We start from the raw sequence: 18,808 nt of genomic DNA, 5'->3' as shown, positions 1-18,808 counted from the left end.
TACTTACTACTTGTACTACTATCACTACTTTATGGTTTTTCACTTATTGCGGGCTTCAGAGTACAGATCCCCCGCGATAAACAAGGGACTACTGTATATATATAAATATGTATATAGAGAACAGCTGATCAGCTGCAGCAGGACGCTTATCCTGCAGTATGAGTTGCACAGAGGCGCAGGAGGTGCTAAATATTTAAAAATAATTAATTCTAAATAAAATTCCATGCCGATCGTGCGGATCATTCATCAGTCAGCCAGTTGTGTGTCATGTCCAATCTTATTTTAAAAAACAGCGATAGAGCGAGCCTGTGAAAAATGAACTGCGAAGTAGCTAGGGACTACTGCATTCTAAACTTGTTTTATTCTTGGTTAATGACTCCTTCAGGGCAAACTTGTACCTCAGCTAAAGCTTCAGTCTCCAGTGTTTTGTGGTCCCCAAGGCTGCTGTGGCGTGTGGCCCCTGTTACTGGTCTCAGTGGGTGGCCCTCAGGGTACATCTTCCTGTCTGGGTAGTTAATGCTGCCCGCACTACCAAAAGTACCAAGCCTCCTTTTTTCAGGGCTTTCCATGCGGCCCTTGCTGATGGACATCTTGTGAGGACTGCTCGGACAGGCAGCCGCCCGCGGCGGGGTGTCGGCCACCCTGGTTGGACTGTGGGTTTCGGCGCCGCTCCGACGGCGCGGGATGGCAGCTCCATCCGATCGTAACCTAACCCTGCAGACAGGGACAGAAACACAACCATCAGGAAAACCCCTCACGGTTCAGAACTGTTCAAACTTGAAAAGTGTGCCTTTAAATTGTATCCACCTTCCCATGACTCCTCCGAAGTAATCTGGTGACTGCTCGCATGGTGATGGAAGGTCATTCTTGGAGGAGCTTTTTTCTTCGAGCAGCGGTCCACTGCTCGCTTCGCTGTCCGCTTTCTGGCTGAGGTTATCTGAGAACGCATCATCCCTGAGAGCAGACAAATGAATAGCAAACATCCAGTTAAAGTTATTATAAATCACTAACAATAGCAAACTGAAGAGAAACGACTCGTTTCTTCACATGAATGTCACGTACAGGTCTTGTACTACAATATACTGATGTGGGATGAGGCCATCGACTCCGTTATGTCGGCCCTCCCACCAGTCTTCAGACGCTCTGTGGTACAGAAGCAGAGAGGCTCCCTTCTTGAAGGACAACTCCCTGGGAGTTCGACCAACGTAGTCAAACTTAGCGATGGCCTCGATCTGCTCCACTTCTGAAAAACACAAAGTAAAGACCCATCAGAAAAATATAGCAACACACGATTAGCGTCAAGACAGCTGCTTCTGGTTAAAGCCTAACTAACAGATAAACGAGGTGAAAACTAATTTATTTCTTGCCCAAAATAATATAAAGCCATCAAGACACATTAAAAGGCCAAAGAATTCAATCATTTGAAAATCTTTTAAGATATAATCGTAACTTAAAATAAAATAAAAAATACAACAAAAGGCACAAACCTAAAACTATGTTAAAAAAAGTGTATAATCGTTCATTTAGAAAAAAAAACTGACATTGTAAAGCTGAGATTTGAAGTATTAAAAAGGAGAGGCTTCCACTCCTCTAGAAAGTGCATGGATGAGCAAGAAGTTCAGGATTTTACTATAAAGTGTATCAACAACAACAACTACAACCACAAAAAGTAGTATAATTGTATATATTTACTGGCTCACAACCAGTACTGGTAAAATGTTTGAGCTTTAAGCACTGCAGCTTTAAAACATGCCAGTTTGTATTTTTATCTTTATTGAGACATTAAATTGACTTCCATTCATTTCCGTAGCCTGACTCTGACCTTTACTGAACCTAACATTACAATACATACTAATCTTAACCTAAACTCAATTCATGCGTTGACCCTAAACCTAACTTTAACGGTTACAAAATATAAATAAATAAAGCCCAGCTGTTTTTGACTTGAACTTTTTTGAATTTACCATGTCCTGGATGACTGAGAATCTTCACCAGCCCAACTCTAACTCAAAACTCCTAACCCTCACATTAGGACCAGATGTTCAGCACTGGTCTGAGAGAGGGACAATTCAACCAGGGTTGCCAGATAAGCAATGATGAACTATTGTACTGTTGCTTTAAAATTATAATATTTTGACCCAAACTGTCACATGTGCTGAGTGAAGGTGTTGTAAGATGAGACATGTGTTGTGTTTGGTGAACATATGCACATAATAGAGAAAAGGAGGAGGTAAAAACATGTGATTACGTAAATCTGGCAACCCTGATTTCAACGTGGCATTATTTCCACACCAAAGCTAAAACCGCGAAGGTTTTGGTCCATGACAGAAGCCAGAAGATTATTTTTATTTTGCACTACAGTAGTCCCTCGCTACTTCACGGTTCGTTTTTCGTGGACTCGCTACTTCACGGTTTTTCAAAGTAAGATTGGACATAACACAAAATTGGCCATTGATGGGTGCGCCACACGATCAGCATTGGAATTTTTATTAAAAATAAATTATTCAAAATTATTTAGCACCTGTGTGCAGCCCACAACTGCGGTATAAGCTTCCTCCTGCAGCATGTCATATATTTGCTCTGCAGCGGAGAAGTGGGCGAGGCCGAGAGCGCTGCCAGAGAGCTTGAAACCTCTGCACGCAGAACAACTGATCAGCTGCAGCAGGACGCTTATTCTGCATTAAGGGCTGCACAAAAGTGCAGAAGCAGCTTTTTCTGCAGCTCTGGTAAAAAAAAAGTTGTAGCAGCACTTTATGAAAAAGCTCAAACTGATTTTGTCAACAAGCCCTGGAGCCCAGATTAAAGCCCTGCCCTGATGATGATGAGCCAGAGAGGATCTTCAACCACCTCATAACAGAAATGATGACCGTGCAAGAAGAGGTAATGTTATAGTATTATTGTGATCTAATTAACTTTTTTAATTTAAAATTATAATCTTATTAACACATTTTTTTTTTTTTTTACCTCTTTGTGTTTGCAGTCTGAGGATGTCACCGAGCGCTGAGCAGCTTAGTCTTCTTCCTCTTCAGGGAATTTTTTTAAATTTATTTTTATACAAACATATTGTTTACTTGGCATATTTTCAAAATAAATGTTTTGAAAGTCTTTATTTTGGCCTTTTTTGTACCGAGAATTAATCGAACCGAGCCCTCCTTGAAACTGAACCTAACCGAAATGTGATTTTAGCGTACCGTTACACACCTTATATATATATATATATATATATATATATATATATATATATATATATATATATATGTATAAACTACTACTTTTTACTTGTACTGCTATTCCTACTTGGCAGTTTTTCACTTATCGCATAGCTTCAGGGTAAGGATCCCCTGCGATAAACGAGGGACTACTGTATATGCAACCTCACCACACTCATCATCCATAAAATTAGATTTTTTTTTTCAAGGAAGACAGTTAATTCAGTAAGATAACACCAAACTAATTGCTTCCAGAATTTAAAAAAAAGTGCTAAAGTCAAACTGTTCACCCCAAAAACTACACTCATCACCCATCAGAACTTAAAATCAGCAACATTTCTTAAACTAAATCTACATTTAAACTTTATGTTTATGCACTTTTGTATTCAATAAAAGATTGACTAACAAATTAATATGTTATGTTAAGAAAACATTATATAGTGTTCCAGTTATAGAAGGTTTTTCAGAATTAACCCTGCTGTGTTTTGTTTTCCATCCATCCAGCAGGAGTCAGTCAGTGCTAACTGTTTCACAGCACAAACCTCTGAACAAGCAAAACAGCCTGCAAAGATAAAAACACCCAGAAAGTTTCATGCTAAAAATCCACCAGAGATGAATGTTGAAACAAAATCTTGAGACTAATTTTTAATGTTTTTTTTTTCTCCTTCAAACATGATGAAATTAAAATAGAAAAGCTGCTGTTATCACTGCAGGAGATAAGCTCCCCATTAACATTAATCTGCTTTTCTTTCATGAAAAATGAGCCAGAGGACACAAAGTGCAACCCCAGAGCTTGTAATCTAATTAAAAAATAAAATAAAATCCTGCATCAAGGCTGAGGAGTGTACACTTTTCTGAATGAGACAAAGCAACAACAACAAAAAAAAAAAAATCATGGCGTCAGCACTTGTTACAAACAAAGCCAGCTACAAAGATGAGAATCAAAGAGAGGTTCAACACAGGCTCCTTTCTTAACAGCACAGGACACATGATTCTGTGTAAAACCAACATTTTGGCTTTTGCACTTGGCCCAGTTATGTACTCAAAGCTCAGAGGACGAGTGGGGGGAAACACTATACAAAGGAGAAACTCCCAGGAGAATCGCTGACTAACATCGAACAAAGAGCGAGCAGGAGAGGAGGGGGGGAACACACACACACTCACACAACGCGAATCAAAGAGGCTGCGCTGCATGCCAGCACTGCTTACTCTAGTTGCCTTCAGCTTCAGACTTCACATAAGCCTCTGCCACCAGAAGCTGCTGCAGCTCAAACTTGAACAGAGGAGAACCTAATAAAACAGGTCAGGCTGCTCTTGAGGCCACAAGGACTTGTAAAACAACATCGTGCTTTCTTATGAGGAGCCCGTGTTGTAATATTTGGCAATAAAGTTCAAAAGGCCTAAAAAAAAAGGCCAGTGTGAACAAACAATAATAGCCTAAAGCTACGAAAGGAGCCCAGACTAGAGAGAAAACACTAACCTTCATCACTGGTGTGTGGCTCTGTTCCATTATCAGCTTCATCGATGGTTCCAGGTTCACTGTGAGGGCTGTCGCTGAAGGTTCAAATGCAAAGTGAAAAGGCGACGCTGTTAATTTGTAAATGTATTAAAAACCAACACATCTGAGCAGGAGGGTAAGCTGATAAAACACAAAGCAGAACACCACAGTTCATGCATATTTCATTGTTATTTGCATCAGCTGATGAACCCACCAGTACTCTTCCCCACCGGTCATGCACTTCTCATACACCGGTCCGTCCAGCTCTCGCTGATTAGGAAAAATGACCTCGTGGTGGATAATGATGGTCTTAATGACTTCGTTAACGTGCGCCTGACACACCACAGGATCCTGGCCGTCCGGGATGGGCATCAGAGTCGGGCCGAAGCAGATGGCTAAATTGTAGGGATCCATCATGTTCTCATCGCTGTACTGGGAAAGACTGAAGGGACAGGACAGGAGCGTTATGGCTTTTTTCTTGTTTTGTTTAGGTTAACAAATGGATTCACATTGAAACCTTTAGAAAAACATCAGAAAACCTAAATATGTTAAACTGAATTCTCCACTGTGAGACGGCCCATTTAAGAATTTCTAGTGGTAGTCTAGTTTGTTTCTTTGTACAAAACTCCATCATGCCAAACAATATTGAACAGTATATGCATTTAACACAATCCAGCCTGATTTGCTTTGTCAGAAACTTCAGAAGACTCAGGTGGAGACCTCAACAATCGCCTGGATCAAAGACTACCTGACGGACAGACCACAGTTTGTGAGACTGAAGGGTTGTGTGTCTAACCAGGTGGTCAGTAGCTCAGGAGCACCACAGGGGACTGTACTCTCACCATTCATTTTCACTCTGTACACCACAGATTTCCAGCACAAAACAGACTCCTGTCATCTGCAGAAATATTCAGATGACTCTGCAGTGGTTGGGTGTATCAGAAATGGACAAGAAGCTGAGTACAGGGAACTGGTGGACCGTTTTGTGGCATGGTGTGGAAACAATCATCTCATCTTGAATGTGAACAAAACAAAGGAGATGATTGTAGATTTCAGGAGAATCAGGAACAGATCCAACCCTATTTTCATCATGGGAGAAGAAGTGGAGGTGGTGGAGAAGTATAAATACCTTGGAGTTCACCTGGACAATAGACTGGACTGGAAATGCAACAGTGAAGCGTCTACAAGAAGGGACAGAGCAGACTGTACTTCTTGAGGAAGCTGAAGTCCTTCAATGTTTGCAGCAAGATGCTGCATATCTTCTATAAGTCTGTTGTAGAGAGCATCATCTCTTCTGCCATCATCTGCTGGGGCAGCAGCACCAGAGCAAGTGACTTAAAAAAGATCAACAAGCTCATAAAGAAGGCTGGCTCAGTTCTGGGGACTCCTCTAGAACCTTTGGAGATGATTGTTCAAAGAAGGATTCTTCATAAAATGAAGAACATTATAGACAACCCTCAGCATCCTCTTCATCAGACTGTCATACAACAACAAAGTGTCTTCAGTCAGAGGCTTCTTCAAATACGTTGTAGGACAGACCGCTACAAGAGATCCTTCCTGCCCACAGCCATCAGCATCTATAACAACTCTTTAATGAAACCAGGATGATAAGTTACAACAACATTTAATTTCCCTCTGGGATTAATAAAGTATTTTTGAATTTGAATTGAATTGAATTGAATATAAATGTCCCTTAACCTTTTTGAACTTAGTGCTGTCCCAAAAGCTGCCTCAAAAAAATCCACAAATAAACCCTTAAAGCTGTGTGTTTGCTGCCATTTAATTAACATTTTAGTTATGTAAGTATTACAGTTGCTTTAGGAAACGTCAGTGTCCTCATTTGAGGGTTTTGTGATGTAACAGACATGTTGCAGAAAAATCTACTTTCAAATAAATTCAAACTTCACATAAAGTCGAGATGCAACATCGGCTTGAAAACGCATCCAACGTGCACCACAATCAAAAGGTACAAAGATACAAGATTCAAGGTCTTATTATGCAAGGAATAAACTTATTATTGACCCTTTTCTGCAGAAAAACAGTCATGGCTTAAGGTGTTTCGGGTAACTCACTGATTGAGAAAAGCAAAAAGGTATCTCATAACAATTATGACAGTCCGAGGAAGAGTCACGATGATCTGCTGGATGTGATGCGCTCGCTCAGGCCCTGATTCCAGCTCTGAAACACAGATTTAAAGAAGTAAAATAAAAAGAGAAACAACCGCACCAAAACAAAGGACTGTAAACATTTTGAAAACTGATGTTTGTCTCTGATGTGCCCTCTTTCACTAAAGTGATGTGCTCAGCCAATTAGAAACAGCCGGAAACGTGGTTTTTGGTGAACTTGCTCACAACAGACTGATGTGGTCCACACATGTCTGATAGACATCAGAACCGAAGTGCTGCTGTTTATATTACTTCCATGTGTTGCACTGTGTGACCTTTCTCCTCTCAGTTTTTTTTTTTTTTAAGTGTTAAATGCATTTTTTTTTTTCCAATATAGTTCACTCCAAACTGCTTGAAGTGTTTTTTTTTTATTTTTACTCACTGATGGTAGCGATGAAGTCCAGGAAACGCTCCTTTGGGAAAAGAGGGTTTTCCAGTCCTCTGAAGTAGAGCTTCAGCACGCCCGCTACCGAGTTAATATCATGCTCATTCTGGTCATCAATCAGGGGATCTTCACCTAATATAGAAAAGGATTTACGAGCTTTCAGAAGTTGGAATTTGTCGAGCCAAATACAGTGCCTCGCTCTCGTTTATCTTTTTGGTTTCGGTTTTTGACACGAAAAGCAAAAATGTGCTGTTCGGACTCACCTCTCTCAAACGAGTTTTTGATATCGTTGACCTCCACCTGCGATCCTGGCACACGAAATATTCCCTGCTGCTGCAGCCCTAGGAGAAATTCAAACCAGACTTTGACGGATTCTGAGCCGCAGCAACCTCCAAACCACTTTACCAGCTTCATGACAGACCATTGGAAACACATAACACAGAGCAGGAAATGTAATCTAGTCATAAAGAGACATGCGTATTTTTTCCAGGAGAGGGCCCCTGAGCGAGCCGGCAGCATATGGTTTTAGTTAGATGGATCTAATCAGTTTTCTGTAGCTTCATTAGGTCCAGATCCAGAGCACAGACCTTCAGGCCCGAACAGTGAGCTGAGGACAGATATGAAGGTAGACGTGAAGAACTGGAAAGAAGGAGGGAAGCATGCAGGTGACCAAACAAAGTTGAGGCCTCAACACTCAGTATGAAATCTGTTCTGAGCTTGTCAGATAATTGACAGCCAGCTGAGCACTTGTGAGACAGAGACGGAGAACGTGCAGGTCGGCCTCTGGACAAAAGCATCAGCTGAAACAGCACAATGACAAAACTCACCATAAAGATTGATGTATCTGATACAACTTTCCACAACGATGGGAATCGGTTGACCCGAATCCTGTAAAGAAATCACATAAAATCATAAAAAATGACAAGAATATTTATAATTAAAAAAGCAGTGAATATTTAAATGCTAATATTTAATAATGATTACAGTATCAAAATACAGCATTAAAGTGATTATTCACGTCTTTTAAAGCATGGTTCTGTGGAACGTTTATGAACAATTTTAATCTTACCTGTCATCGATAACTAGATTTTAGAGTGGCCTCAGTTTGAAGAAACAAAGTTTACCTCTGGCGACATCGGCAAGCTCGTCCAAACAGGACCAAAGTAGATAATCTTAAAACCACTTTAAGTGCTTTAACACTATTTTATAAACCTGAGCTGTTAATTTCTCATTACCTGGTTATTCTGGCAGAAAAACTGCATTCCAGTCAGAAGTGCTGCAGGTTAAACTGGATGTGCTACAGCCAGCTGCTGCTGCCACTGTTTGCATATGCAAATGGCCATAGAATTATATGTAAATTATCACAGTTCAAACTAACAGCTAGTCTGAGTGGCCTCACTCTGACTAGTCATTAGCTCATCGGTTTTGTCAAAAATGTATTTTAACTTTACTTTTAATTTTGGGGCAGCTGTGGCTGAGTGGTTAGGGCAGTCCTCCACTGGGAGAGTTGAGGGTTCGATTCCACCAGCAGTCACATGTTCAAGTGTCCCTGGGCAAGACAGTGAACCCCTCACTGTCTCTGATGTGATGTGTATGAATGTGATCTAAAAGCACTGATTACTGTCTATAGAAGTATTTGTTCAATCAGCTTGGTAGAGATATGTTAGAGAGCTTTATGAATGAGCGTGTGGAGGTAAATGAGGGCGCAGACTGTGTTGTAAAGTGCTTTGAGTATCTTGATTAGATAGAAAAGTGCTATATAAATACAGTGCATTTACCATTTAAAATCCATCTGTACATAACATTTGAATCATTCATAACGTTTCCACAGAACCCAGCTCTATCTCTTTAAAGGGATCGTTTGTTCATTTTTTTTTAAACTGTGTTTTGTTAAATAGTTTTTAATTGTTGGCGTGTAATTAGCATTAGTCATAGAGCACAAAGTATGGAAAAAAAAAACAGAAGTTTTTGTCCAGGCTAGGCTAATGGTTAGCTCAAAAAGAGCTTGTTTTAATTGTCATTTTTCAGGTTTATACAACAACCTTTTCTTAAAAAATTAAATACACCACTGTAAAAGAACACTACATTAGTTAACATCAAATCACTGAACTTTTTGCATGACAGGTTGTTGCTGTTTTTTTAACCGAATAACATTCTCGTTACTGCACAAATGCACGTGCGCAGATGGTGCATAGATAGAACGATGATTGTGCTGAGGCTGCTAACTGTATCTGTCCACCCAGTGGTGCAGGCTACATTTTTGTAATGGGTGAACTGTGCTTAAAAACCAAAGTACACCGGTTAGTACAATGTAATTATCAATTTATTTAGATTTTAAGCATATCGATGCTTATAATTGAATTATTATATTTATTATTATATTATTATTATTATATTATTATATTATTATATTTCATACTCAGTGCTCTATGGCTGATGTTACGGCTGATAAACAACCAACTATGAACAACTAATTGACAAAACCGTCCTTCAAAAATGAACAGACTATCCTATACATATATATATATTTATACACCTATATATCCTGTAAGTATACAATGTCACAGATTCTAGAAACAGGTTCTATAGCATCAACTAAAATGTGCTGGATAAACAACTGAAAATCAGGCAGAAATTTTTAAAACAATAGTTCAAACAGTAGAAAATAGTTTGCTAGGTTTGCACGCGTAGCACAGCTGAAGAAAAAAACGTCAAAGCTGTTAGTTAAATGTTAGTTTGGGGACTTCTTTGTAGCCTTTCCAACATTCGTTAACAAATGTTATACCTGAATACGGGTACGGGCATTCCTTCTTCCTCTGGGACAGAAAGCAGCAAAGCACAGAAAAGCGGAAGACAGAAAAACAAAGTTACCTCAAAGCTTAAATGAGAAATGATCCCTCTGGAGGTTAAAGATGGTTAAGCTCAGGGAATGACAATAGGAAGGCTGCAGAATGCTGTCGGGATCGGGGACAGCAAGAGACAGAGCAGAGAGCTGTCTCCGTGCTCTCAGAGTGACTGGATTTAGAAAAAAAGCCCAACATAAATAAATCTACAGCGTACAGCCGCTGTGTCTACACCAGCAGAACTACGGTCAGAGGGAGGATCAGAGGTTAAACTGAGGTGTTATATTGTGATCAAGAGCAGCTGGAACAGGGAAAAGCCAAGAAACCAAAGTGAGGAAGAGGATGAGAGGCTTTAACTGCCTTCCCTTCAGCTCCACACGGGACGCTCAGTCAAACAAACACCACCAGGTGGTACCTTGATGAAGGTCTCCATGTCGCCATTAAACAGCCTATGGTTATACATGGAGCGTGGCCTAGGTTTCTGCGTTTTCTGTGGCTTGGGGGGAAGGGTGGGGGGCCTGGCAGTGATGAACAAGGGGGACAAAAACACCACAGTCTGTGAAACTATAGAACCAAACAGGGTTAAAAACAAGCAGAAAAATAGAGTACCGGTACTAAAACGCCCAAATAACTGACCAAATGTAACCCTTTGAATGCTACAGATGAAATGGGGCTTAAACTTTTTTTTTTTTAAGAAAACAAAAATATGTGAAAATCACTTTCTTTATTGAGTATTATTGAGTAATATTCAGAATATATGCAATATAAAAAGATTAACTTATAGGACAATGAAGGACAAGACAACCCTTCATAATTTGTACTTACTTTCATACCAGTTTTTACACAATGGGTAAGCATGAGATTTATTTAGACATGTCTTGTGTCTCTTTTGTACATATTAGAAAGTCTCCCGTCAGTGTCCTGTTTGTTTTTACTCGACTGTTCAAATATATTCTAGTGTAATTGTACCTTTTTCTACCACAGTGGAATTTCATGGTGTAAATTCCAGAGATGAATGGAATAAACAGATGGCTGTGACGGGAAAGCAGGGATTAGAAACTGCTCACTTTAAAAACACCATCTTACCTTGTCGTTCCACACTCGGCTCTCTCCCCTGAGGGAAAACACACACACACACACACACACGAGGAACTTGTTATATTCTTGTGTCTTTATGTGGCACATTATACAGACTCCTCCTGACTCACTAAAGGATTTCATGACAGACAACATCCCCGTTGAGGAGGGGAATGAATAGAGCTGTGCTAACACCATTCGTTTGACAAAGCCTTCGAGCCGTCACCCTCAGGGGACACAGATCCCCCCCCCCGAAGGGTCTCAGACCTTAGACCTAGGACGGCAGCTGCAATGTGTGTGTTTGATTGGGGAGGGGTCCAGCAGTGACGCTGAACAATGTCAGTGCCGGTTCATTGAGTCTTTTGTTATAGCTTTCCTACAACACATGCAAATATTACATATATTCTTACTTTTGACTGATTTTTTTTAAAAAGGCAACATAATCAAACACAATAAAACGTCCTGTTCACTCATTTCAACGTCGGCCCTGCATGTTTTTTTAAACCATTCTTTTTTATTTAACACTAACGAGGCTGTCACCTGGAAGAGATGATTTGTTATACAACAAAAGCCATAAACAATTTCAGCACTATTCTTTATTGCATCTAAGAAAAGTGGTTAATGCAAATTCATTCCTCGACACATCGTACAAGCAGATGGGACCACGTCTCTCGAGCGTTCATACGGGGAGAAAAAATAGGTTTTCCCATACATAATTCAACTGAGTGATGGCCCTTTCTACCGCAGACAGACCTGCCTCGAATTAAGACATGTTTAAACAAATGGGGGAAAATTAACTGTAAATTTCCCTAAAGATGACTTTTTTGAGAATGCAAAAAGAAAATGCAAAGACAAAATCTGACGGATATCTTTGCACCACCTTTCTTGATGCTGAACATTGACGCGTTTTTATTAAATCGCCCAGCAAGATGTAAACGCCATGTGGCCCTCAACGCGCTCATTTCCTTCCTTCTGTCATGCTGATACACATGCACATACACAAACACGCCAGATTTGAGCTAATGAGCACGACTCAGGCGTGATTGATCACCTGAATAATTAAACATGGGTGGTACCTGAAGGCACCATATGCTCCGCTCCGACGTGGACGTTTGACCGCAGTGAAATGGGAGTTTTTATGACAACACGCAGCCGATTGTTTCTCGTTTCAGATGAAATCGCGAGGGTGATATGAAGTCCTGAGATGAAGTTTCAATGAATTTGGAGTTTGACATGTAAATAAAGGCATCATGTGAGAGATTCGTGTAGCCTCAGCTGGCTCTGTGTGGGGTTTTCTCATATGATGTGAACCCCTGACTCAGGAGCAGCTGCAGAAATGGGCCCTGGCTTACTCCAGCTGATTGACTGGGCATAAAACATTCATCCCGGCTGAGGTGACAAGGACACCCTCGGGGAAAAGGTAGAACCAAGGAAATTAGTTTTTTCCTGCAATCCTTTAAATGGAAATCCTCCTATAAAAGTGCTAACCAGATAACACACCAACGAGTGAAGATAAGAACAAAGGAGGGAAAAATGCCTCAAAGAAGAAACTGTCTGTTTTCAGGGTGATAGTATTCTTTTGAAAATCACAAATGTTCCCTCTTTATTCCCTGTCTCTGCTTTTAAAAATGTCTCATGTCTTTGTAGCCGTAATACCTCATTTGTGATAAGACTACACCGCTGCAGCATTGAAGGCAGCCGTTTTTGAAGAGCTGGTCTTTGTGGATTATTATCACAGGACAACAAACTAGCTCTTGTGCTCAGCATTAAAAAACATCTGAAATTAAAAAAAAAACCTAAAGAGATTTACCTTCACCGAGCGTCTGCTTCAAAAGGTCGTGCTTCGCCTGCAGTTTTATGATGAGGTTACTGCCGTTCAGGTACTCCTTGAATTTCTAGGTGGAGGGATGAAGACAAGAGTCAAGAGTAGTTCTAATGTCCAACAAACACGAGCCTGGTCCAAAACTCAATAAGCATGAATTTGCTTTTATTCTTCACTTTTAAAAAATATGCATTTGGACCCCCCACCCCCCCACCCACCCATAGAGTGCTATGTCTCTAGCATCTTTCAATTGAAACCTTTATTTATACAGGTGAGTCTCACTGAGCCTCGAGGACTCGTTTACAAGAGAGTCCTGTTTTGAACAGACGACAATAACGACAGCAGGCAATCTTAAAAGAAAGCATATAAATTGAAAAAATAAATAAATGGAAGAAAATTATATTTAAAAAAAAAACAAAACAAAAAACAGCTACATTATAAAGCGATATAAAATACTAACAACAGGTACATGTTTGCATTGGTTTTAGCCATGATCTTAGTTAACGCATCTGTATTGTGCACTGCTAGCTCAGTTCTGCCAGTTTTGACGTGTGTGTGTGTGTGTGGGGGGGGGGGGGGGGGGCTCTAAAATAGTTATTGAATTGAGTATTTAGGTAAATGTAATGTTTAACAACCTGTTAAAATACACCAGAATGCAGTAAATGGCATCTACTTTATTCAAAATTTTCTGGGGAAGAACTTCCCCCACTCCCTAGACCCCCTCACACACCAATGTACCCCCTACACACACACATTACAAATGCTTCTGATGCTGATTGTGGGCGATCAAGTAAATGTTTATTTGTCTGTTAGCCAAATATCTCATGGACCACTGTGTGAATACTGTATTAAATACTGTATACGTATATTAAATATGAAATTGTCAGAAAGCAACCATTGGATGTACTTTGTACATCTACAACTGACTGTTTTGGAGCCAACCTGTTTGAAAGTGGGTGCTACATCTAATCAATCATAGATGGCTATAAATTCATCAAATTTATGGAAAGTCAACTAAAATATTGAGTGGAGTAGCTGGGAGTCTTAACTGGTTTATGCTGAAAATGAGTTTAAATTCTGGCATGTACTAGTGTCATGTTGATGTATAAATTTAGTAATGTTTGATTTCAAAGCACATTGAAATAACAACAGTGATGAACTCAGAGTAGTCTGACGTAGACTCACAGAGAAGTAGAACGTTTCTGTCTCTTGTTGGTTCGCCCTCCTCTTGGCGACATTGAGCTTGTTCATGTACGACTCCGAGGCCACAGACTTGATGGATTCAGTAGAGCGGCTGTGTTGAAAGGCGTCCGACACGTCGAAGTCCTCCACTGTCAGCATATCCTGCAGTGTTTGCATGGTGGCATCCAGGGTCTTTCTCACCTGGATAGGTTCCGAAAAGGTATGGAGAAGAGCAAAGATGACAAACGATCATGCTTTTTATGTTTCATCTCCATTTCAAGTAAGCAAAGGCATTAACGGAGGCAAGACTGAATTATTTAGCAAGCGATCTTATCCTTGAAAAATAAACCATCAGAGTATAAATCATTACGTAAGTAAAGAGCAAGACTTATTCAAACTACAAGTAAACAAAATGAGTGGAAAAAAAATAACTTTTTGACATTATCAAAGGTTTTTTTTTATTTAAAAAAGAAAAGTAATTCCCTGTTATGTCATGGCTGCTCCATTATCCTCCAGAGCACAATACAGAGAAGGAGGCAGAGCCATTACCACCTCTATTCACATCTTTGTGTCTTCTATTTATAACAAAGCCTTCCTTGCCTTTCTGATTAAACAAACAGTTTTATATGAAAGAGCCCTGTGACAGTCTGCACATGCAGCCTTCCCAGTTTTTGCAGAGGGTAAAGGGAGCAGATGATGACGTGGCCCTTCTACTTGATATTTTGCTCTTTGAAAGTGTGAGGGCTCCGAGGAAAAAGTTTATTTAACTGGGAGAGAGGACACAAATGATCAATTCTAACCTCCTCATTCTCAATCTTCAGGGTTGCTAAACGAGACTGCAGTTGGTGGTATCGCATTAGAAGCTCAGTCTGGACCGGCTGCTGGGCGCTGACCTGGCACACCTGAGGAGGAAGAAAGGAAAAAAAAAGATCAACCTTTGGTGTAAAAGTTCACTATATTAAAAACAGCCTTTCTACAGAGAAAGATTTACATCAGCTGAAGCGTTTAAATCTTCTTACCTCGTCTCCCATGTGCGGCAGGTATTCAAAGCGCATCGGAGGACAGAACACCTGGTTATGCATATCCATGATCTTGTGCTTGTCACTGCGAGAGTCCAGGTTGTCCACTGCATTTTCAATAACATCCAGACCCTCGTGGCGAGATGTCTCCAGGTTGTACTCTGCAGACAAGTAGGTCCTAAAGGTGCGAGCCAAGCTGGCATGGTAGCCCAGGTCACAGCACTTTGGAGAAAAAAATTATAATTTAAGAAAAATAACACACGTTACATGACGTCATTCTAAGTTGGACAGAAGAATGGTGATATGAAAAACACATTACTGTATTTGTAGGGTTTCATTGTGTGATGCAAAACACATATTGCAGCATTTCATATACAGTAAACTGTACTAAATGGAAATGACAAATAAAAAAACAACTGTAGTTCTATAATAAAACGCTACAGATTAAAGTTATCTACAAAGTTCCAATTTTTGATTTTTACAAAGCTCTGACTTGCTGAATAAACATTGTTTGATTCAGACTTTCTTGCTAATAACTATAATTAACTGCGATCAAAAATATATTTTTATTTCTAGTACAATTTTTTAAAAGTGTTTTCATAATAAAAACGCTTATTAAAAAAGGTTAACAATTTCTCTAAAATGGCACCAGGTTACAGACCCTTCTGTTTGACACCGTAGGTCTAAAAATAAACAACTGAACAGAATAACAGACAGAAACATTTATGAAAATAATACACAATAGCAAATTATTAACAGTCTAATTTTTGCTCATTAACATTTTAATCGTGTACACAGCTCTGAACATAAAAGTACATCATATAAAAGAAAAACAATACTTTTTTCTGAAAATTCCCAATTTAATATAAACTAGAGAACTTGCATTTCCTGTGAAAATGCAGTGTGAATGCTTATTGCAAAAGAACATGCTGAAATTAGCTAAAAACATGCTGAATTGTAGATGAAATGGAAGAACAAGCCTAAGTTAGCAGAAGAAAGAAGAAAGAACACATATTTGCTGAATTAGGTTTAAATAAGCAGAAATGACCAAAACAAATTATGAAATTAACAACAAAAAGCTGAATTTAGCAAAAAATAGTTGAAAATTAGCTGAAAATCCAGAAAGAAGCTTAAACTATCAGAAGGAAGTGGAAGATGCTGAAGTGAGCTAAAAAAATGTGCATTTAGCTGAAAAAGCTAAATTTACCACAAAACAAGTAAAAAGTACCTGAAATAGCAGAAAAAAAGCTGAAAGGAGCATGACAAGCTGAAGTTAGCAGAAAAAAGTTAAGTTGGGCTGAAAGCAGCAGAAATTACCATGAAAAACTTGAATTTATTTGAAAACAGATAAAACTAGCAACGTTGCTTATAAAAGTAGCTGAAAAGTTAGAACAAGCAGAAGAAAAGCAGAAGAAACAACACATTTGCTGAAAGAAGCAGAAATGATTAAAAAAAAAAGTGGAAATCATCTGGAAAAAGCTGATACGAGCAAAAAAAATAACATCTGAAAACTAGCTAAAAAGGCAAAACGAAGCTGAAATTACAAGAAGGAAGTGGAGAGAACATTTTTGCTGAATTAGGCTGAAAAAAGTTTAAACGAGTGCAAAAATCTGGAAGTAGTTGAAAAAGCTTAAATTAGTTAAAAAGAACAGCTATATAGTAGCTGAAATAGTAGAAAAAACTGAAACTTGCAGAAATAAGCTGAAAAAGGCAGAAAGAAATTAGTAGAAGCACAAAAATGTTGTAGTTGGCAGAAAGAATCTGAAAGAAGCACAAAGCAGCTGAAAAAACAGCTTAATTTACTGAAAATAGCTAAAAAAAAAAAAAAAAAGGTTAAAATTTGCACAAGGCAGCTGAAAGAAGCTGAACCAGAACAAAATGTGAAAGTAGCAGTAAAAGGTTGTAAACAGACCTAAAGATTTAAAGGATGTAAAATGAGCTCAATTCATTTTCCATGAAAAAAAGTGGCAGAAAAAACTAAATATTTCAAAAAGCTGCACCAATACCAAACGTCACAGCAGGATTTTCTTGAAAGAGCTGAACATTTTGGTAAAAATTCTGGAACGAGAAAGATGCTGAAAAACTTACGGAAGAAAAATGGATCACAATAGTGTGAATGCTTCATAGGCATTCACACTATTACAGAGCTGTCCGCAATCATTTTTGTTAAGAAAAAAAGAGTTTTACTTTTAGATTTGTTAAATTGTTGAATCATTCATTAAATTTATTGTAATTCCAGACATATAGAATCATAGTTTGATAAATGTAATTAGTAAACTATTAAATCTTTGCTTATATAATGCATGCCCAGCTTGCAAATTATAGGTTTCACACAGGAAGTTGAACTTAAATGCCAGCTGGTACTTTAAAGGAACATCTTATCCTACAGTATATGGTACTGAGCAGTAAATGCAGCAGCAGACTTTCTTCAATAGAAAACCGTTTCCTTTTAGAGGTTTTTATTTATCACGTACTTCCTCTGACTTTAATTTAAACACTTTACAGATAATCAAAATAACTGAGTTTCCTCCCTGTGTAAAATTCTCAAACAGGCATTCTACTGTCAGTTTAGTTTAGTTGCTTAACTGCAGTGTGTTCAAAGATTGGTTTAAAAAAACAACAACTTGATTAACGGTGAGGCCACTCAAGGTGAAACAACCGGTGCATCGGAGGCGCACAAACACTGTTAGCAACCGTAAACTCATCACTGCAACAAGGTGGAACGTTAAACAACTGATGCTTCAGCGTGTTTAGTTGACTTTCACTTAGACTTAATTAAGATAAGTTCAACATAGATTATAAATATACATGTAAATAATTTCTTCCTTTTTTTTTTTTTTTTGTCTGGTACATTATTCAGAGCACCTTAGCACATCTGTAGGTCTTGCTAATTGATTAAATGCCTGATTACGTCTCAGTACATGTTGGGGAAAAAATGAGGTAGAGCTCATAAAATGATAGGATTTGGCACAGTACGACACGAGGGATAATTACAGAGTCTTATCACACAGAGCTGTGTGAAGTAACGTAATTAAGTAGAGGACAGTACTGAGGAAGTTCATAGGGAGCTGGAGGCAGCCGACAGCAACGTAAATCACTGCGCAAACCCTCTTTAAAACTCTTAAACACTAACGAAGTTGTCTCTCTTCTTTGTGCACATGCCTCGTTGCACCTCTTCGTCTATATCTGACTCACCCAAGTCTGAAGGGAGCAAATTAGCCTCATTTTAAACAAGTAAACGAAGCAGGAACACATTCACGTGTCTGTATTAGCACTTTGTATGGTGGAAGATTGAGGCTTAAATTGTTCGTGTCTCATGTTTATGTTTGTCTCATTACAGTTGCACGTTGATTACATTTTTGAATTTTTGCACATTTATTACATTTCATGCATTTCCTGTATCAACTCCAACAGAGTTATGAAAAGATGCAAAATTTTATTGAAACTTGTTACACTTTGTTGATTGATTTGATCAAATGTTACTGGTACTTTCTTTAAAGATTTTTAGACATCTGCAGTTGTACTTTTACCATACCATACCAAACCGTACCATACCATACTATACCATACCAAACCGTACCGTACCATACCATACCATACCAAACCGT

General features: G+C 38.9%; 1 protein-coding gene across 1 annotated transcript in view; it reads right to left on the bottom strand.

Annotated features, from left to right (window-relative positions):
• srgap3 (SLIT-ROBO Rho GTPase activating protein 3) overlaps nucleotides 1-18,808 on the bottom strand; it is an 89,597-nt gene that overhangs the window by 1,573 nt on the left and 69,216 nt on the right. Inside the window, exons 6-20 of the mRNA XM_037679867.1 lie at nucleotides 15,201-15,422; nucleotides 14,982-15,083; nucleotides 14,185-14,382; nucleotides 12,988-13,072; nucleotides 11,187-11,214; nucleotides 10,516-10,618; nucleotides 8,085-8,145; nucleotides 7,521-7,598; nucleotides 7,255-7,389; nucleotides 6,780-6,885; nucleotides 4,922-5,149; nucleotides 4,690-4,763; nucleotides 1,063-1,243; nucleotides 808-954; nucleotides 399-714 (exon numbers count right to left, since the gene is read on the bottom strand). Coding sequence (XP_037535795.1) covers nucleotides 399-714; nucleotides 808-954; nucleotides 1,063-1,243; nucleotides 4,690-4,763; nucleotides 4,922-5,149; nucleotides 6,780-6,885; nucleotides 7,255-7,389; nucleotides 7,521-7,598; nucleotides 8,085-8,145; nucleotides 10,516-10,618; nucleotides 11,187-11,214; nucleotides 12,988-13,072; nucleotides 14,185-14,382; nucleotides 14,982-15,083; nucleotides 15,201-15,422 — 2,064 coding nt within the window. The remainder of the gene's footprint in view (nucleotides 1-398; nucleotides 715-807; nucleotides 955-1,062; nucleotides 1,244-4,689; nucleotides 4,764-4,921; nucleotides 5,150-6,779; nucleotides 6,886-7,254; nucleotides 7,390-7,520; nucleotides 7,599-8,084; nucleotides 8,146-10,515; nucleotides 10,619-11,186; nucleotides 11,215-12,987; nucleotides 13,073-14,184; nucleotides 14,383-14,981; nucleotides 15,084-15,200; nucleotides 15,423-18,808) is intronic.

This window comes from Nematolebias whitei, chromosome 7 (assembly GCF_014905685.2).
Source record: "Nematolebias whitei isolate Nwh7 chromosome 7, NemWhi1, whole genome shotgun sequence".
NCBI lineage: Eukaryota > Metazoa > Chordata > Actinopteri > Cyprinodontiformes > Rivulidae > Nematolebias > Nematolebias whitei.
This window is presented reverse-complemented; position numbering and strand designations above follow the sequence as displayed.